General features: G+C 50.3%; 1 protein-coding gene across 5 annotated transcripts in view; it reads left to right on the forward strand.

Annotated features, from left to right (window-relative positions):
* Positions 1-20371, forward strand: part of TSC2 (TSC complex subunit 2) — a 31906-nt gene extending 11535 nt beyond the window's left edge. For 2 of the 5 annotated variants that reach the window (XM_015643130.2, XM_015643131.3), the window contains exons 20-42: positions 704-826; positions 1133-1267; positions 1693-1882; positions 2272-2365; positions 2847-2949; positions 3141-3235; positions 5600-5731; positions 7360-7524; positions 8262-8414; positions 8573-8685; positions 9167-9388; positions 10040-10255; positions 11775-11843; positions 13899-14059; positions 14464-14942; positions 15698-15773; positions 16030-16116; positions 16353-16539; positions 17277-17416; positions 17582-17660; positions 18131-18222; positions 18486-18584; positions 19145-20371. In XM_015643130.2, the coding sequence (XP_015498616.1) occupies positions 704-826; positions 1133-1267; positions 1693-1882; positions 2272-2365; positions 2847-2949; positions 3141-3235; positions 5600-5731; positions 7360-7524; positions 8262-8414; positions 8573-8685; positions 9167-9388; positions 10040-10255; positions 11775-11843; positions 13899-14059; positions 14464-14942; positions 15698-15773; positions 16030-16116; positions 16353-16539; positions 17277-17416; positions 17582-17660; positions 18131-18222; positions 18486-18584; positions 19145-19312 (3378 nt within the window). In that variant the 3' untranslated portion in view covers positions 19313-20371. The remainder of the gene's footprint in view (positions 1-703; positions 827-1132; positions 1268-1692; positions 1883-2271; positions 2366-2846; positions 2950-3140; positions 3236-5599; positions 5732-7359; positions 7525-8261; positions 8415-8572; positions 8686-9166; positions 9389-10039; positions 10256-11774; positions 11844-13898; positions 14060-14463; positions 14943-15697; positions 15774-16029; positions 16117-16352; positions 16540-17276; positions 17417-17581; positions 17661-18130; positions 18223-18485; positions 18585-19144) is intronic. The other 3 variants (XM_015643129.2, XM_015643132.2, XM_015643133.2) reach the window with 3 other exon arrangements.
* Positions 20372-20806: the final 435 nt, after the last annotated feature.

Raw genomic sequence — 20806 nt, forward strand, 5'->3', positions numbered from 1 at the left:
TCCTGGCATCTTTCTGTCCCCTGTCCTGGCATCTTTCTGTCCCCTCCTGACACCAGCTGCCTATCAAATTCTAGCCCAGAGTACTTAAATAAAGCCTGAAAATCAATTTCTGCTCCTCCTGCCCAAAATCTGGGTGTGATTGTGCAGCTTTAAAGCCACCAGTGGGAGCAGCAGTCCACCTCTTCAAAAATAAGCACAGCTTTCATTGCACTGCTCCAGAGCAGGCAAGGACAAAAACTGAGCTGTTAAACAAGGTCCAAGAATCCATTCTGCTTCTGAAAGGGCATTTGGAATAAGAACCTCTCCCACTGCAGGTTTTTTGAGAGTTTGTGGATGTTTCATCAGCCATAAGTTGTAAGTAGGAATTGTTCCTGAGTGTGGCATTGGACACAGTTCTGTGCTGAGGGCTTGGCTTGCTCTGGGAGTTAATTGGTGCTGGTGCTTAGCAGAATTGAATTCTGGCTGTCAGATCTCAATATAATTTCTCTTCCAGTTTGTGGTGCCAATATTGCACCTAGAGCTGGGTGACAGACAGGGAGAAACTTGTGACAGCTAAATGCCACTTTCTTTTTCTGTATCAACCACGACAAGACCTACATCTGCCTCGGAAATGACACATTGTCTGCAATTTGATTGATCTTCCTTCCAAACTCAAGTGAAATCAGGCAAAAAATTTCAACCTTAACATTTTCTGTCTTTGCAGGAGACAGACTGGAAGGTGCTGAAGTTGGTTCTCAACAAATTACCCGAATCCCTCCGCTATAAAGTGCTATTTTTAACTTCTCCTTGCAACATAGACCAGCTGGCCTCTGCACTGAGCTACATGGTAATGCCACTGAGGCACAGTCCCCAGCTCCCTGCTTTGCTTGGGAATTGCTTGGAGGGGAAATTTGAGTGGTTTTATTTTTGCTTCAGATGAATATTTTAAAGATTAGCAGGCTGGTTGTCAATCCTCACTCGCCCTCCCTTTTGTGAGGGTTGTTCTAGGTACAGAATAGGTAATAACGAGTGTTCTTCATGGATGGGTGTGGAGATGTGGATATACAGGTCAAGGGGAGCTGTGGGCAGTGCTTTCTGCTGCCTCAGAGGTGTTTTAGTGAGAGGTGCCCTGAGTGGCTGTGTGATGTGTCAGCTCACAGACAAGAAGACCACGGACAGGCTCCACGGGACCCCCGAAGGCTTTTCCCGCACGGATTTGCACCTGGCTGTGGTCCCCGTGCTGACAGCACTGATATCTTACCACAATTACCTGGACAAAGCCAAGCAGGTATGGGGGAGACAGGAGGGTGTAGGGAGAGCAGAGCCTGCACTGGGGCTGGTTAGGAGACAGAAGTGCAAGGTTACACTGCCCTTTACTGTTGGGAAATGCTGAATTTGGGGTGAAAAAATACTGTACTGACCCCATGATTAACTGTGGGTTCACTGCTCACCTGTGCCCCCTCACAGATCACTGAGTGACTCTACCCTCTGCAGTAAATCCTTTATAAACACAAACTTTCTGTTAAATTAGAAACTTAAAAGTCTCAGCCAGCTCCCTGATCCAAGTTCCCTGAGAAGAGTTTGGCCTGGGGTACCTGCAGCATTGTTTAAAGCTCAGTGTCAGCTGTGTCCCACAGGCAGAGCAGGGGTACCCTGCAGGGTGTTGTGGGGTGCTGCCAGGAGGTGTTGCTGAGTTTCCCTGTGCTCTGGCAGCGTGAGATCGTGTACTGCCTGGAGCACGGGCTCATCTACCGCTGCGCCAACCAGTGCGTGGTGGCCCTGTCCGTCTGCAGCGTGGAGATGCCTGACATCATCATCAAGGCACTGCCTGTGCTGATTGTCAAACTCACCCACATTTCTGCCACGGCCAACATGGCAATCCCTCTCCTGGAATTTCTGTCAAGTAAGTCACCATGTTCTTTGTGATGTCTGTAGCTGCGGGTTTGGTGTGGGATATGGGGGGTTTGATGGTGTTGGTTGTATGGCATGCACTGTGATGGCCTTGCTCAGGTTATAAATGTTCAGACACCTCATTTGTTATGAGTTTCCTTGCATGAAAACTTGCATGAAAGCCTCTTGCATGAGGCTCTTGCACTGAAGAGAGAAACACACTCTGTGTCGTGCAGCCGTATGGAAACACGACCTTTCTTCTCCTTGCACGACGTGATTTTAACTTCCACGTCACTGATCATTCAGAAAAAACCCCAAAACTTAGAAATTAAACTGAGTTAGGATGTTGAAGGGTTGTGCTGAGGCCTGACCTGTGCTGGTTTTGCTGTTGGACTGTTGCAGCTCTGGCCAGGCTGCCCCACCTGTACCAGAACTTCGCGGCAGAGCAGTACGCCAGCGTCTTCGCCATCTCCCTGCCCTACACAAACCCCTCCAAGTAAGGCCACAACAATGTGCTTCTCTCTCATCTGGGAAATTGAGAGCTTGGAAAGCCGTTTTCTTGTAGTTTTTGGCTCAAGGTTGTTACTCATAGGATGTTGCTCATTGTGCTGTCACCAAGCTTTTCCTGAGGAAAGGATATTTCTGCCCTGGGAGGGTGGGCAGGCCCTGGCACAGGGTGCTCAGAGAAGCTGTGACTGCCCCTGGATCTCTGGAAGTGTCCCAGGCCAGGCTGGAGCTCCCTGGGATATAGTGGAAGGTGTCCCTGGGGGTGGAACTGGATGATCTCTAAGATGTCTTCCCACCCAAACCATTCTGTAATTCCGTTATACAATTCTAGGACATCATCACCTTGGACAAAAAGCTGTTTTTCATGAGCAGAATTTTTGAAGGTCTTTTCTTTTTTCCTTGACACTTTGAGTAGGTAAAGGAGCAGTTCTGTGTGTCAGGCTGAGCTGTGGCTTTCCCTGCTGTTGCAGGTTTAACCAGTACATCGTGTGCCTGGCCCACCACGTCATCGCCATGTGGTTCATCCGCTGCCGCCTGCCCTTCCGCAAGGACTTCGTCCCCTACATCACCAAGGTAATGGCACTGCTCAGCTCAGCAGAACTGTCAGCTTAAAAACTGACAGTTTTTACCTTTGACATCTTCAAAGGTTCTGTTTGAAGCTAGCAGAATCCTGGTTTTATCATCAGCATTTCTGGGAGCTCTCATGCTTTGGCCCCGGTTGCAGACTTGGAGCTTCACGTTGTCACCTCTTGTCCCCACGGCAGGGCCTGCGCTCCAACGTGCTCCTGTCCTTTGATGACACCCCAGAGAAGGACAGCTTCAGGGCTCGCAGCACCAGCCTGAATGAGAGGCCAAAGAGGTAAATTCTGTTGGAGCCCAGCAGGGTTTGGTGTTCCCTGCTCTCGTGCTCACTTCCCTGGCTGCAGCGATCCCAGAGGGGCAGTGCAGTAAGCAAACACAGTAAATCTCTTTTGCTCAAAGACAGCTGAGCTTGGTGAGAAGTTGGGATCCAGCCTGGTGGGGCAGCACTGTCCTGCAGGCCCGTGCAGGCAGCAGGGACCTTCTTGTGTTCACTGAAAATCAACAGTTGTGTCAGGTTGGGCTGTGCCAGTACAGAGATAACAGGAGAGGCTGATATCAGAGATAACCCCATGTGCAGGTGGATTGTGTGAACTCCTTTTGATGGCTGATCTGTAACGAGTCATTTTCAGATGATTGTCAGAGAAATGGTTGTGATCAACGACCTGAATAAATTAGAGAGCCAGTACTGTGTTTTTCCATGGTGTTCCCAGTCGGGTCAGTGCTCTGGCTGGCACACAGCTGCTTTCTGTCTGTTTGGGACAGATCCCCTTTTTTTGCTGGAATTTTGAAGCCATCCTGACAGTTTTAAGCAAAGCTTTCAGAAAGCAGAGCATTTCTTACCAGCAAGTATTCAAAGTAACATTTGCCAGGGGAGGAAGATACTCCTTGGAAGACATTCAGGGTTTCTCCAACATCCTTTTACCTGCAGGGATTGCCTGAATTGGTGCACTTAACTTGCTTCAGTGTTGTGAGCAGTGAGCACACGGTGGCATCTGAGCCCTGGGGAAAGTGCCTCTACTTCACCTGCAAGGCTGCAGCAGTCTTGCAATGCAGAAACACCATCCCTGCCCTACTGCTGCAGCTGTAAACCTTGTGTTGTGTTTCATCTCTCCCATCTCCTCCTCTTTCATCCAGAAACTTGGAAGAGAAGCCTTTTGACACTCCTCTCTCCAATTAGAATTCCAGCTAATCTTTTTTTTTTTTTTTTTTTTTTTTTTTTTCCCCCCCCCCTAAAAACCTTTTAAATTCTACCAGGTTGGAATACTACTGTCTCTAAAGGCTTTTGCTGGATCACTTTCCACAGAAATCTCTGCTGAGGAGTGTGGCTGTACTCAGGCAGTGCCCAAAGCACTGGAATGGCAGGATGCCACTGGGTCTGGCTGAGCTTGGATTCTGGCCAGGGCACAGAGGAAAGGCCTGCAGCAGGTTCCAGTTTCCTTGCCTGAGAAGCTTCTGGGCTTGGCCTTCACTCCTGAAGCCCAAAGTGTTTCCCTGCCATAGCTGAGGTGCTGGGTGTTCCAAGGGATAAGGATCCCAGCAGTTCCCAGGGCTGCTGGATGTCCTGGTGTTGGTGTAGGTGATGATCCCAGAGCGTGAGCCCGTGCTCTCAGCAGCAGAAAGTGGCCAAAAGTGATCTGGGAGAGGTTGTTGGAAGAAGGACAAAGAAATTCTGATCCCTCCAGGTGGCAATCTGAGATGTAAGAGCTCACTGAGGAGGATGGCAAATAAATTGTGTTTAGGAACATCCAGAAGGGTTAAATCTGCATTTTATATAAACCTGCATTTTATCCCTGGGGATGGGAGCTGCTGGACCAACTGTTCTGCCCAAATTAGCCCCGAGCCTGGCACGCATCTCAGTGACTAATTAAAGTGCCTCTCGGATCTTAATTGCTGTCATCTCCCACGTGTGCCTGGCACTTGCCAGTGTGAACAGTAATTTCCTTTCTGTGCCAGCTCAGAGCTCAGGGGTTCCCTGGAGCCGGGGCTGAGGCACTGGGGTGGCACAGGAGCATCCCAGGGCTGTTTGTTGGCTCTGGGACAGGGGGCTCAGTGTCCCCAGGGCCTCGAGCTGGGCTAAGGGACACCTCTGGGGGCAAGCTCAGCTTTGGGCCAGGCTTAGTGGGGACAGAGATGGGTGAGGTGGTCCCTGTCTCTTATTAAAAACTGCCGTGACCTAGTCCAGGTAAAGCATTTTGGGATGTGTGGAAGCCCTCAGGTGTTGAGTCATGGTGAGTTGGGGCAACACAAGAAGGGGCTGAACTGCACAAAACTCCTCAGCCTTGAGGAATTTGTGCCAGGGAGCCCTCAGGTGCCCTTGCCTTTGCTGAACAGCCCAGTATTCCAACTCTCATTTCAACCAGTTTTTTTCCTTTTAACTTGTACTAATTTCATTTATTTTGTAGCACATTTAAAATCTTGTTTTCAAAATGTGGTTTGTCTTTTTAATGCTTTCAGCTCTGCTTGTTTGTGTGTTTTAATTTTGTTTTGTTTCCCTTTTTTTTTTTTTCTTTTTGGCATTTGTTTTATTTCCCATCACCCTCCGGGATCCCCCAATATTGACCCCGTGACTTTCAACCTACATCCCTCCAATGGTTTCCTCCCTTCTGTGACCTCTTTTGGGGCTTGGTGCTTCTCCACATAGTAGTTTAAGACTAGCCAAAAATGCAAAGCAAGGCTTGAATAACTCTCCTCCAGTGAAAGAGCTGAAAGAACCCTCTGCAGTTGATGCCTTCCGATCCCGCAGCATCAGTGTGTCTGAACATGTGGTCCGCAGGTAGAGGCACTTTGAATGGGGACAATCCAAGAGCAGCTGGGCCCTTGGAGGTTTTGCTGCGAGGGAGGGTGGAAAAGCAGGGTGGATTTTGCATGTGGGATGCTTGCATGACTTGGTTTTCCCATCAAAAACCGGCCTCAGCCACAGGCGAAGGTTTTGGGAAAGCATCCTGAGCTTCCCAAGGCCACGTCACACCCTGGCTGTCTGTGGCTGCTTTGCCACGTTCTCTGCTGCTGTAGCAATGAAAGATTCTCTTTTCAAAGTGAAGCTGCTGAAGGGGGAACAAAAAACAACCCCAAACAACAAAACCCACGCACAAAAAAAAGGAAAAAGGTTGCATTCTGTACAAGTGAGAATCCTGGGTACAACTCACTAAAACTTGAGCCTCCCAAGCAGGGATTTGCTTCAGGAGAGGCTTTGGAAGCTCTGCAGAGTTATGGAGAACCCTCATTCTGATCTAGGAGGAGCTCTGGCCTCAGTTTAGGATTTATTCTTCTGAAGGAGCTGATGAAGCTGATGAACCTTTTCATAAAGCCATGAAAAACCTGGATTTGTCTTTCCAGAGGGCAGTGGGGGGTGTGCTCAGCCCATATCAATCATTGCTTTCACAACAAAGGAAAACAAGATTTGATTTCAGAGATTGATTTGATCAACTGACAGGTTTTGATGGCAAGCATTGATCTGCTCCAAGGAAAGATGTGAAATAATTAATGCCAGTTTTTAAAATGTATTTCTGGATCATTTCCCTTGGGTGTTGAACTGCTGCACCTGAAGATTTGTGCCTTAATCTGTAGGATTGCTGTCAGTGGAACTTGATTTGGGTTTTTTATTTTTTATTTTTGGCTCTATATGGTGGTTGGGGGAGAGAGGCTGAAGTGACTGAATTAATTCCCCATTAATCATGAGGTGATTTTCTTCTCTTGCATTTCTATGTTAATAGTAGCAACAAAAGGTTCAGATAATTGCCCTTAATGTTGCCACATGATAAAAATTTTGGCTGTACCTCAGCTTAGTTTGTATTATAATGACATAAGGAGTTGTCTTTATAAAATATTGCAGTCCAACCTAAAACAGAAATGGTTTTAAACTGCTTTGCTGATTTGGCTGATTTGAAGGCAGACCTTCTCTCTATTCTTGTGCCAATTTCCTGTTCAGAGTGCAATTTTTTTTCCTATTTCAAGTTAAATTAGGTCTTACCTAGCTATTGAATTTGGAGGGGAAAAAAACAATATACGGAAGAGCTGCAACAGAGCAAAAAAAGCAAACCACAGGATAATAAAGTGAAGTCTGGAGTGCCCCAGTTTCTGGCTCATGGGCAACCTGCTGCCTGGGAAGCTGGTGCTGCTCATGGGGTGCTTGCCCTCAGCATAGATTAGGAGCTCAAAGCTGCCTCTCACTCCTTGCTTGGTGCACTTGCCCATGGGCCACCAACGTCAGAGAGCCCAGCTGGCACTGGAGCCTCTCCAGAGGAACTTCCTGCAGCAGCCTGGGAAGCAGGACACGAGGCTGATCCCAAAATCAGGCTCCCGAGGCCGGGGTGTGGTGGCTGGCACGTGCATGCTCAGCAGGGTCCGTGGGCACGGGGACGTGGTGCCAGCTGATCCGGCACCGCCGCCTTTCTCTTGCAGCCGCATCCAAACCTCCATCACCAGCTCCAGCCTGGGCTCTGCAGATGAAAACTCCATGGCTCAGGCTGATGACAACTTGAAAAACCTGCACCTGGAGCTGACAGAGACCTGCCTGGACATGATGGCTCGATACGTCTTCTCCAACTTCACCGCTGTGCCCAAGAGGTCAGTCAGGGACCAGGGACACGGGGTGGGATTCAGGCTCATGGTTCACTTCTGTGCTGGAAAAACCTTGGGATTCCGGCAGGTTCTGAAGCCTTTCCTCACTGTTAAAATCTTGGCTAAAAAAGAGGTGAGATGAGGGAAGACTGGAGATGGGAAGGCCTTAGAGCTCCTGCCAGGGCCCAAAGGGGCTCCAGGGGAGCTGGAGAGGGATTGGGGACAAGGTGTGGAGGGACAGGACACAGGGAATGGCTTCCCACTGCCAGAGGGCAGGGCTAGGTGGGATATTGGGAAGGATTTTTTTTCCTTACAGTGTGGTGAAGCTCTAAAATGGATTTCTCAGAGCATGCCCCATCCCTGGAAGTGTTCCAGGCCAGTTGAATGGGGTTTGGAGCAACCTGGGATGGTGGAAGGTGTCCCTGCCCCTGGCAGGGGCTGGCACTGGATGAACTTTAAGGTTCCTCCTAACCCAAACCATTCTGTGGTTCTGCCAAATCCACTGGAGGGAAGCAGCCTTGACCTGTCTGGAGATGCCCTGAGGGTCTGGGAGCAGGGCTTTGCTCCAGGTCCTTGCAGGACAATCCCAGTGTGCTGCAGCAGCTCCTCCATCGTCCTGGTGGGTGGTGGGGATGTTGGCAGCCAAGGGGAGTGGCACAAACAGGCAGCACCTCCTGCATGGTTAATGGCACCAGCTCTTTTCTCTGCCTCCTGAGGAATCTCCATCCCAAATGTGTTCCCAGGTCTCCTGTGGGTGAGTTTCTGCTGGCTGGGGGAAGGACCAAGACGTGGCTGGTTGGTAACAAGCTGGTGACCATCACTACGAGTGTTGGAACAGGGACAAGGTCCCTGCTTGGCCTGGACTCTGCAGAGTTCCAGAGCACCCCAGAATCAAGGTAGGTGTAGCTCCCGTTTCTAGAAATCTCCACCTGACAGAGTCACCTAAACCACTGCTACATCTTTGTAGTTTTTCCTCTTGGTGTGAGAGGAATGTTTTATTTGTCCAGCACTGCTGATTCCTCCCTCAACATCACCAATATCTCCTTTCCTACAGCTCAGACCCTGTTTTGCAAGTGAGACAGACCAAGGAAGCTCCAGCCAAGCTGGAATCCCAGGCTGGGCAGCAGGTTTGCAGGAGCTCCCGCAGCAGAGTGCGATCCATGTCAGGTGAGTTCCCATCCTGGGCTCTCCCTGCCACAGCCTGAAGGTCCAGGTGCCTCCTGTGTCTGAGCCAGTTTCAGATCTGGATCTGGTGTTTAGTGAGGTAGCAGGAGCTGTTCTCCTCCTGCTTCCCTCTCTTCGCAGGAGAGCTTTGGTGATCACATAAATTGTGTCATAAGGAACACGTGGAACATCAAATTCTCTTAACCCCAGCTGGCAGCTGAGCCCCACCCAGGTGCTCACTTTGTCCCCCATGGAGGGATGGTGGAGAGAACTGGAAGGGGAAAAGTAAGAAAATTTGTGGATTGAGAGAAGAGCAGTTTAATAATTAAAATAAAACAATAATAATAATAATTGTAATGACAAGGGAAATAAAACCAGGATATTGTGTGTGCAGCTGTTAAGAGGAGCTTAAAAACCTTGTTCCTGAGGTATTTTTGGGGCTGACTAAGCGTGGCTCTCCCTTGGATTGTGTCTGTCCTGCCAGGTGGTCATGCCTTACGTGTTGGTGCCTTAGACAGCTCAGCCTCCCATTTTCCCAGTGGCTCAACTTCCCCAGGGACACAGGGCCCTGCTGCTCCTGCAGCCCGCCCAGAGAAGGCCAGTCCTGCTCCACAGACAGCCCTGCAGAAGGAAAAAGCCAACTTGGCTGCCTACGTGCCCCTGCTGACCCAGGGCTGGGCAGAGATCCTGGTGCGCAGGCCCACAGGTGGGTACCCGAGTGTGGGCTGGGATCCAGAGCCTGGGGAAGGAGGAAAAATCCGTATTTTATTGTAAATGGATCTGTTTATGCCTTACTGCCTTTTGAAACTACAGAACCATGGGATGGGCTGGGTTGGAAGGGACCTTAAAGCCCATCCAGGGACACCTTCCATCATCCCAGGCTGCTCCAAGCCCTGTCCAGCCTGGTCTGGAACATTCCAGGGATGCAGGGGTAGCCACAAGTCTGGGCAGCTCAGCTGTGTTTGCTCATAGGGAAGGAATAACAATCTGTTCAGGGCCAAAATGCTTGAACACCAGTGTGTTCCACAAGATTAACAGGAATTATCTGTTTCAACTAAAAGCTGTTTTGTGAGAAAATAACTGCCCTGGTGTTAATTAGGACACCTGAGTGTTTTGGATGCCTTTGGGAATCTGCTGTAGCAGTGAGTTACCAGGGATGGGTTTTGAGGAGCTTTGGGGTGAAGTGCAGAGCACCAGGAGCAGCAAATTAATCAAATCATTCTGCAAGAGGACCGAGAACTTGCCGCATTTGGGTTTTTTACCTGCAAATTCCAAAAAGATTTGAGCATTTTCAACGGGAGCTGTAACCTCTGGGAGAGCTGGGAGTTCTGACCACTTCCCCCATTGTCTGGTGCAGGCAACACGAGCTGGCTGATGAGCCTGGAGAACCCTCTGAGCCCCTTCTCCTCAGACATCAACAACATGCCCCTGCAGGAGCTCTCCAACGCCCTGATGGCTGCAGAACGCTTCAAGGAGCACCGGGAGACAGCTCTGTACAAATCCCTGTCCGTGCCCTCCTCCAGCCTGGCCACAGGGACAGCCAAGCCCTCGCTGCTGCAGCGCTCCAACACAGGTGGGAGCTGCTGGCTCTGCTGGGTCCCTGCCGGGCTTCTAGAGCAGCTGGGAGTGTGAGGGGGGCCAGCAATGAGAAAGGGAATCAGTTCTTGTCCCTAAAAGTGAAAAATTCCCTTCCTCCTTGCTTCTGGGGGAAGAGGAGGACGGGGGAGCAGCGGAGCTGCTTTGGAGGAGTCGTGTGTTTGGTGTGTTCCCCAAATGAAAATGAACAAAGTCATGGATCTGTTCCCTCTCCCACTTGTTTGGGGCTGATCTGGGCATCCCACTTGTGGATGGATCTTTCCATGCAGTGTTTCCATTTCCATTTGTCTTCAGTTTGGGAGTCTGTGTCGGGTGCTCAGAGCTGCAGGTTCCTGGGGCATGGCCTGTTCCAGACCTTGCCAGCCAGGAGGAGCTGGTTGCCTCTGGCTTTTACAGCAGAATGCAAATCCTGTTGGATTTACCCACCTCTGAAAAGGACAGTTCAGCCTGCAGTTGAACCACTCCAGTTCCGTTTGCTGGCTTGATTTTAACGCAGTGGCCAAGGATTTTCACTCTGTTTAATGTGGTGCTAGTTCCTCTTTAAAGGAGTTGTTAATGTTGGGAGATTGGTGTTGACCAACAGCTGCAATTTTTAAAGCTTTCTGCAGTCCCTGCTCGAGCTCTTATCAGTGATCTCCAGCACTGAGGCTCTGAGCACTGCAGGCACCATCAGAACTGAGCAGTGGTACCAGCAGACCAGGCTTTGCTGGGGAAAAATGGGATGGATTGTCTCAAATCCAGTAAAAATGCCAGTTTTAAGCAGGGCAGGGTATTGTTTTAGTATTTCAGAGCGTGTAAACACAAAATTGGAGTCAAAATCAAATTATCACCTCTTACAAACAAACAAAAAAACCTAAATCTATTTTCCAGAAACACTTTTGTGACTCTAAAAATCTGAGCTGTGTGGAGCTGGGTGGAGAGCTGAGCCCACAGGACCTGAATGCCACTCCTGTGCCAGTCTGAGAGTAATTTTGGCCACATCCTTGTTAACCAGACTTGCTGGAGCTGGCTGGGCAGTGACTGGAGGAAGTTTTGCTGTCAGACTGTCACGTGCCTGTTCTGCCTCTTCAGAGGTTAAACCTCTGTGAGTCTTTACCCAGATTTTTCAGATTCTTCTGTGGGTTTAAAAGTTGACCTTGTGCAGGTCAGGGAAGGCTCAGCCTGGTTTCCTGTGTGTGCTGGGATATCAGGAAGGGATTTTCTGTTCCTAAGCCTCACAAAATGCATTCTGCAAAGGGAGCAGTTGGAGCCTGCACTGTTGGATGTGTTTATTCCTCCTTATTCGTGTTGAGACCTTGTGCCCTTAAAGTGTCCCTTTGGCATCTGGTGAGCTTATCCCAGCTTGTTCTTTCCTTTGTTTCATTTATTTATTTGTTTGTTTTAAACTAGGCTCTTGGTTACATTTTAAACTCTGTGCTTTTTAATTTTTTTATATTTTTTTTCATATAGTCTCTCCTTCCTTTTGATGTAGCTGCTCACTTGATTTCCCTTTGCAGTGGCCTCTTTCTCTTCCATGTACCAGTCCAGTTGTCAAGGGAAGTTGCACAGGAGCATATCCTGGGCAGGTATATTTATATATCTTTAAGGAAAAAACCAACCAAACAGTATTGCCATAGAAGAACACCTCTGATTCATAGAAAATGTATTCCTCATCCCTCATTTCCCCCTTCCATGTCTCCTGTCTGTCCCCAGTCTCATCACTCTCAACAAATGGGATCTTGACTAGCATGAAGAAGTCCAAGCCAGATCCAACATTTGCAAGTGCAGATTTACAATTCCTTAAAGCAACTTTGCTGTTAGCTGGGGTGGCTTGTGAGTCATGAGGCCAGTGTTAAATGACCTGTCAAAAACGTGGCTGGATTAATTAATTCTTCATTTGCAGCTTCATTTTCCAATTGGCTTTGTGTTCTGCTCAGTGGAAAAGCTCCCAGTTGTGAGGAGAGCAGCGTGTGCTGCAGGACAGGCTCCCCTTGGAGCTGCTCAGCCCACAGGGATCTGCCAGAATTGGGCACAGAAAGATAAAAGCAGCTGATAATATGGAGATATTTGATATATGGATAAAGTTCAGCCAGCATGGAGGCTGGCTGAGAGATTTTTAAATAAAAAAAGGAATATATTTTAGCAGAAAACCTGTTAAATTCTACCTTTTAGAGGCTCTGTAATAACGTAAAATCTTTCTCCACTTCAGTAAAATTGATTTCATAATTAAATGAAGTGGAGATCAAATTACACACCTTATGAGCACAACACCTGCATTGCTTTGATAACCTGCAATGCTTTGTGATTTTAATTAGAGGGTTCAAATGTCTTTCTGCCTCTTTCCTTCACTGGAAAACTCCCAGAAGAGCAGTGGGGTGTTCTGAGCTGCTGCTGGTTGCTGTCAGAGTCCTCTCAAAGCAACACAAAGCTGCTGCAGTTCAATATTTTTCTGTACTTCCCTCTGCTCCTGTTATTCTCTTCCCACCTAAAGAATAATTAGTGCTTGGGTTGTTTGAAATCTCGGCAGTGGTGTAGGAGGGGAGCTTGGAAGCACTGGGTATCTGCAGGTGTGTTCTGGCTTGGACAGCTAACCAGATCAGCACGTTGTTTTGGTTCCTTTTGGTTTGTTTTGTATTTTTAGAAGGTTTGTGTGTGCAATGCTAACTCTTAATTGCTTCTTTGAAATAACTTTGGTCCTGCGAGCTGAAATCAATCCAGGAAAAGCTGCTTTAGTGATTTTTTTTTCTTTGTATTTTATTTTTTTTTATAATTTTGCTGATTTTCTTTATATTTTTGTGTGTGCTAATTTTTGGTTTTATTATTGTTATTATTTTGGAAAACAAATCTTGGCCTTTCAGATTGGTCTTCCAGTCCCTTGTGTGCATAATGGGAAAGCCTCCTGTTCTCCAGCCTTTTCCTCAGGACAAAAAGCAAGGCCAGGAGGAGCCTTTGGTCAGACTCATCCCTGTGGTCAGTGCCTGGAGCAGATCCAAGGTTAAATCCTCCACGTAGGCAGGGTTTCCACAGAGCTTTTTTTGTCAGTGTGGTTCCAGTCCCCGTGTGTCGGAGCAGATGCCACCAGTGTCACCCCTGCTCTCGTCCTTCCACACGTTCAGGCCCGAATCTCTCTGCTTCTCCTGAGGCATTCTAGGAAAGCTGCCAAACTGCAAGGAAATGGCTCCTAGGAAAATTCCTTATCTCCTTGTAGGCCTCAAGGCACGGGAGCGCTGCATTTCAGCACAAGAAAAGCTGCCTTTGCCACAGCCTTGCACAGAGCTGATGTCTGCAGCGAGCTTTAATCCCCTGTTTTCTACCCCTGTAGTTGGTGTCTGTGCTGGTAACCCACATCCCTGTGTCCATCAGAAACAATTGGATAAAAAAACCCCAGCAGCACCTCGTGGGCCCAAGGCGGGCTGTGAGGCGTGAGGTGATTTATTCCCTGGAAAAAGGGGAGCCAGGAGCGAGTCTGACGTGAGGAGAGATGCCAGGGCACTCCTTCCACACGGCCTTCCCTTGAGATCCCGTGGGGAAAAGGCTGGGACGTGAGAGGAGAGAGAGGAGAGAGAGGAGAGGAGAGGAGAGGAGAGGAGGGGGCCTGTCCCCGTCCCCTCTCCACAGCTCCCGTGCCCGTGTCTCCGTAGAGTCGGCCGTGGTGCTGGAGGAGGGGAGCGCGGCTGACATGGAGCTCAGGGAGGCCGAGTCCCCCACAGAGTCCCCCGAGAGCGAGGACGTGGAGACCTCGTGTTCCGAGCACGTCCTGAGTGAGGAGAGGTTTGGGAAGGCCCAGGACTCCTACAGCAGGGTAAGGACAGGCCTGGGGGAGCAGGGGGTGACAGCCGGGGGGGATTGGCCATCAGTCCCCTCAGGAACAGCGCAATGATGGTGCTGGGGGGATTCAGGGGATCCCTGTTTTATCCACGCTGCTTTGTGCACCTTTCCCTGGAAGTGTTGGGGTGCCTTGAGCGTTGCTGTTGTCAGCTTTTATTGTGGTTGTTGGGAAAAGGAAGGAATTCTTCCCTGGGAGGGTGGGCAGGCCCTGGCACAGGGTGCCCAGAGAAGCTGTGGCTGCTCCTGGATCCCTGAAGTGTCCCAGGCCAGGCTTGGAGCAACCATGGGATGAGCTTTGAGGTCTGTCCCAACCCAAACCGTTCTGGGATTCTCTGACTCCATGAAAACTGTTAATCTCTTTTATTTTATTTTTCCCAGTCCTCCTCCACGTCCAGCCAGGAGGACAAGTCGCTGAAGTCGGAGGAGCTGGTGGAGGGGGGGATCCCCATCGGCAGGGAGGAGGGCCGGGTGCTGGAGGAGCTCTCCTTCCAGCCCTCGCAGCCCCTCAGCAAGTCCAGCTCCTCCCCGGAGCTGCAGACCCTGCAGGAGGTGCTCAGGGACGCCAACGGCCGGGAGGTGCCCAGGAGGCTGAGCACAGAAGTGAAATCCAAATCCCAGTCGGGGAACCTGGAAGGGGAAGGGCTGGGCAGCTGGCTGGGCAGGGGGGAGGACAGCAGGGCCACCGGGCCGGGCGCTGGCACCGCCACCTCGCCCCGCTCGCCCTCGGGCCACCGGCCCCGCGGCTACACCATCTCCGACTCGGCCCCATCCAGGAGGGGCAAGAGGATCGACAGGGACGCCTTCAAGGGCAGGGCAGCAGCGTCCAACGCCGAGAAAGTGCCCGGGATAAACCCCAGGTGTGTGCAGGGCCCCTGAGCTGCTCCATCACGGCTCCTTTGGGGGCTCTGCAGTCTGATTAGTGAATTAATTACAGTTAATTACCTGCTTTATTCAGGAGCTGATCCTGACCTGTTGAGCACACTGCCCCACCCAATGAACTTTGGGATTAGGGAACACAGTTCCCAAATGGTGAAAGAAATAGATGGATAGTTTCCTTCTGTACTTAATGTGCTTAATTTAGGGGCTGTGCTTTGGCCACAGGTTACCCAGAGTTAATTTTGCTGTGAACAGGGGGGATTGCTAGTTTTGCACTTCAAGAAATAGAATGTGCAAAATCCTAACGAGAAGGAAAAGAAAGGTTGTCATAGTTGCCTTTTGAACCTGGGATATTGTTAGCAGTCCAAAATTGCATGGTGAGACAATTTCCATCTGGTTGAGGGCAGGTAAGATGCAAATGTCTGTGCAGTCATGTGTCTGAGAGCCCAGAAATGCCCCCAGAGCTGTGGAGGGCATTCCTGCTCCTCCATTCCGTGCCTTTGAACAGGGAATTTGTGTGGCTGCTGCTGTTTGACACATCACTGTTTTTCTGACAGGGGTCTATTGCAAACTGCAGGTAGTCCAGGCACTCAGAGTGTCTCTAAAATATGAATAATACCCTGTTAGCATTTTAATTCCCCCCATTTTTCTGTTGTACATAACGTTCTTACCCCCAACAGATGAAAACTGACTTAATTTTTGTGGTAACAGACTTTTCCCTCCCTCTCTCCTTCAGCTTTGTGTTTTTACAGTTGTACCACTCCCCCTTCTTTGGTGATGAAAACAACAAACCCCTCTTGTTGCCAAATGAGGTAGGCAAGGAGTTGTATAAATCCCTCATTTTTTAACCTCATTGTTGTCTTGGAATGCAGATGATAATTACAAATGTCCAGCTTGGACAGTTGAAAGGTGTTTCCTCCCTGCAGGGCCACAGGTGGGAGATTTGTGTTGGGTTGTGGAGGGGGATTTTTGAAGCTGTCAGAGTGCTGGGATGGTTGTGCTTGGGAGGGAGCTCCCTGGGCAGGGACACCTCACCTTGGCTCAGCCAGGTCCCTGTTCTGCTCACAGACGTTTGAGAGGTCAGTGCAGCTCCTGGACCAGATCCCATCCTATGACACACACAAGATTGCAGTGCTCTACGTTGGGGAGGGCCAGGTGAGTGTGTGCAGGGGTCTGAATCCTTAGGGAATGTTGGGAACCTCTCCAGCTGTGGGGTTTTCCCTGTGGGATTTCCTCTGCTCCCACAGCAGCCTTGCTTTTCCTATTTCCTACGCTAAAAATCTGCATGAAACCCTTCTGTGAGGGCAACCACACTAATCCCAGGGAGGGATCACCCAGGGGCTGGTGCTGCTGGTGCTGAGTGTGACATGTGGCACGTCCCTGTGTCCCAGAGCAACAACGAGATCGCCATCCTGTCCAACGAGCACGGCTCCTACCGCTACACCGAGTTCCTCACGGGCCTGGGGAAGCTCATCGAGCTCAAGGACTGCCAGCCAGACAAGATCTACCTGGGAGGCCTGGATGTGTGTGGGGAGGATGGGCAGTTCACCTACTGCTGGCACGATGACATCATGCAAGGTGAGCTGGAAGGATGGTTTGTGTCTCCTCGCCTTACCTGACCTGCCTTCCACACTGCTTCCTTCCCAGGGAGATAGTGAGGATGTCCTGGGCTCTGATCCCCTCCTGTTCTCTCTGCTAGCTCTGCAAGCCACGTGATAAAGTTCAGGGTTAGGTTAAAAACACCTGCCTTAACAACAAACATCACACCAGTTTGATAATGGTCTGCTCTGTGAACCTTTTAAGGCAGGCAGGGTTTGGTGTAGAGATGTAGCTGGCTGTCCCCAGCTGCTGTAAAAGCTGAGGGTGGTGTCAGTCATGCTGTGTTTCTCTGGAGAGCACTTTGGAGCAGGGGCTGTCACTGCTGTGGCCATGGCTCATGTCACTGCAGTGTCCCCCAGCTCCTGCAGAAATCATCCAGGATCCAGCAGGATGTGGTGAAATTCCCAAGTTTCTGCTCATCACGTGGAGTCCAGTTCCATGGGGTGGCTGCAGGTCACTCCCTGGGGCTCTGCAGAGCTCAGCTAGAGCGAGTCCTGGTTTAAGCTCTTTTGCCTCTTTTCTCCCTAAGCCAGGGTCTCCTCCCTGTGCTGCTGTGCCCCTCCACTGGCTGCTGCACTCCAGGGACCCCTGGAGCATCCAGTGGGGCTGGATTCAGCTGTCACAAACTGGGACAAGCCTATCAAGGGAGCAGTTTGTATTTTTATTACTGGCATTGCTGCTTGCCCAGCCTAAGGATCTCTGTGTTCCCTCTCCAGCCATTTTCCACATTGCTACTCTGATGCCCACAAAGGATTTGGATAAATATCGCTGTGACAAGAAGAGGCACCTGGGGAATGATTTTGTTTCCATTGTTTACAATGATTCTGGAGAGGATTTTAAACTGGGCACAATAAAGGTAGGGGATTTTCCTTGTGGGTGTGAGACTTTTGTGTGTGTGGGTGTGTGTTACCCTAAAAACTGTGGGGATTATGGGAGGAGCTTTCTCTGATGGATTCACTGGTGTGTGTTCATGGCATTCACAAACCAGGGAAATGTTTCTGACTCTTTGGTTTCTCCTTAGGGGCAGTTCAATTTTGTGCATGTGATCATCACCCCCCTGGACTATGACTGTAACCTGGTGACGCTGCAGTGTCGGAAAGGTGGGAATTCCTCAGCCTTTGCTCTGCTGGGGGTTTGAGTTCCAGGAGAAGCTCTCTGGAACCAGTTTTCCCAGTTAGGTCTCTTCTCTGGGTTGCTCATGTTGTGTTCAAGCTCAGGAGCCAGTGCCAGCAGCAGAGCAGAGCCCTCCCTCCAACAGCTGGAGGACATGGAGGGTTCAGCAGTGCTGGGGCTGCTGTTCTACCAAAGGGGTGCTTCTGGGTGTTTTGGCTCACACTTTGGTTCATGTGAGAGCCCAGCAGGCTCTCCCCAGACCTTTATGGAGCAGCCAGAATTTGGGGGCCAGTTGTGTTAAACTGCAGTGCAGGTTCTGTGGGAGTGGGAGCTGTGGAGCTTGCGGGGACTTGGGTTGATCCAATTCCTCAGGTTTATTTGACTTAGATATTTAATTTTAGGCAACCTTTGCTTCTTCTTAACTGTCTTACAAGATTTTTTTCTTATTCCTTTAAAGACATGGAGGGTCTGGTGGACACGAGTGTTGCCAAGATCATCTCTGACAAGAACCTGCCCTTCGTGGCCCGTCAGATGGCCCTGCATGCCAACGTGAGTACCCCCAGCTCCCTGAGCTTCCAGCTGCTGCCTTGGCTCATCAACAGCTTCCAAGGAAACAGGCAGGGCCTGCTAAAGCAAAGAAACAACTTTTCTACTTGACCTTGAAGCCAGAGTTGGCACCTGAGCAGTCCTAACTCAGAGCTGGATTGCAGTTGCTGTCAAACTGCACTAAAAAATCGGATTAATTTTATTGTTGTGCTTATGTTAATGTGGTTCCTCTCTTTCCCTGCTTCTCCTCACCCTTCCCAACCCAGATGGCTTCCCAGGTCCACCACAGCAGGTCCAACCCCACGGACACCTACCCATCCAAATGGATCGCGAGGCTGCGCCACATCAAGAGGCTCCGGCACCGGGTGAGTGCAGCTGCTCTGAGGGGTGGAACAGGGGTGGACTGAGACTCTTACTGCAACTGGGGCAGGTAAAAACAGAAGTGGCTGAGTGAGAGGAGGGCTGTGTGTACAGAGGTTGGAATCCAGCTGGTCCTGGAATCACAGTTTGGGTTGGAAGGGACCTTAAGGATCACCCGGTTCTGTTGTGAGAGTGACAAGTGTGGCAATGTCAAACCACTTCACTGGCAGGCAGGGCTGTGGGAAGTTTAATCCTGGAATCCCAGATTCACTGGTGTTGGAAAAGCCCTCCCAGCCCATCGAGTCCAGCCTGTGCCCAATGCCCACCTTGTCCCCAGCCCAGAGCACCGAGTGCCACATCCAGACACTCCCTGGGCACTCCAAACCTCCCTGGGCAGCCCCTGCCGAGGCCTGACCCCTCTTTCCATGGAGAAATTCCTCTTGATATCCAATATCTGGACACAGAGTGGCACCCCCACAGTGTCCTGGTACCCTGCCCTGCCCAGATGGAGATTTGGAAGAGTTTTGGAGAGAATGGAGTTCACCTGCTCTCCGTTGCCTTTCAGCTCCGTGAAGAGACACAGTACCAGAGCCCTGGCCTTCCCCTGCAGCTGCACCCCTCTGCCCCCACAAAACCCCCTCCCCAGATGCCCCAGGACCCCCCTCCCAGCTACGAGACGGGGCAGAGGAAGAGGCTGATCTCCTCCGTGGATGATTTCACCGAGTTTGTGTAGGGCTGGGCTCGGGGTGTCCCTGCTGGGACACTGAGGCCATGGAATTGTGTTCCCTGCATGGACACAGGGATTGGGAGGGGCAGCCTGGCTGCTCCTTGCACGTGGACTTGGCACTGAACCTGCCAGGAGCTTTGGGTGCCCCTGAGGACGACACTGGACTCCCAGCAGAAGCTCCCAGAGGCCCAACCCACTGGGTTTGGTTTGATTTGAGCTGTTTCAAAGCTTCTCTGTTGGGAACTTCCTGCAGAACCTTTCTTTGGACTCCTTCCACACCAGCTCCTGGTGGAAGCAGACAAAGGATGATTTTCTGCAGATCCTCACGTGAAGATACAGGAATTGTGGGATTTTTGAGGACTTTATTGGGAATGAAAATTGAAAATCCAGTTGCTATTTCTGAGTACCCCAGAATCCCAGCTCCTCCCTGAACCTCGGGGCTGTCAGCACCTGGGACTCTTCAAGCTCTGACTCATTCTGCTGCCAGCTCTGCAAAGAGTTAATTTGGGTTCTTTTCTGCCCAAAATGCTGCTTAAGTTCCCAAGGTTTGTCTCTATTTTGGCCATCTGCAGAACTTCCCTGGTTGTGGGAATGCTGGGGAGTCTCATCCTTCCCCACACACCTGATAAATCCCTTTTTGATTGCTGACAAGTCTTGGGGCATCATCTCCCCGGGAGTTTTGTTCATTCCCTGACAGGGGGGCTCTCAGGGGAGCCTGAAGCAGTTCAGGTGGAGCTTCCAGGGCAGGTGGGCACAGCTGGAATGGGACTTGCAGCCCCTCCTGAGGCAAGGAGGGCACCAGACACTACAGCATCCAACTGGGAGGCACCTGTCAGCTGGATTATACTGTGAGAACTTCATCTCCTGCTTTGTCCCTGCGTGGGAAGCGTGGATTTGGGAATGGCTGCCAGCAGGGAGATGAAGACAAGTGCAATGTGCACGTGGGACTGTGAAGGGACAGGTGAGGGGACGAAGGGCCCTCACCTGTGCAGGTGTGTGGGAACACCGAGTGTCCGTTGTGTTCGAGTGTTTATGAGTCATAAAGGAAATAAAATATTTGTCTGATCTGTGTGTTCTTGATGTCCTGGGAAAGTTCAAACCCTTTCCTGATCATGTAAATCCTTCCTCCTTTCCTGGTTTCGTTTCCCAGGCTGTTGCTCATGGAACCACCCCCACCCCTCTGAGTGCTGGACACACAGATTCCCAGCTGTGTTCCAGGCCCTGGACTGGAATATTCCCTGGGGATATTCCTCTGTCAGCTTCTGCCACCCCCAGTGAGCTCATTCATTAATGCCAGCCCTGACAGGCTGCAGGATTTAAGAAAGTGTCTCATGCTGTGCAGGGGATCTTAATTAAAATGATGGCTGCAGAAGTGTCTCATGCAATGAGGGTGGGGTAGAGCAGGACAAACCCACCTGAGCCAGGTTTTGTAGCAGTCAGTGTTTATTTGACTTTGTCACTTTGTAAGAAACATCCCCACAGTTACAAAATACACCATTT

This window comes from Parus major, chromosome 14 (assembly GCF_001522545.3).
Source record: "Parus major isolate Abel chromosome 14, Parus_major1.1, whole genome shotgun sequence".
Taxonomy (NCBI): domain Eukaryota; kingdom Metazoa; phylum Chordata; class Aves; order Passeriformes; family Paridae; genus Parus; species Parus major.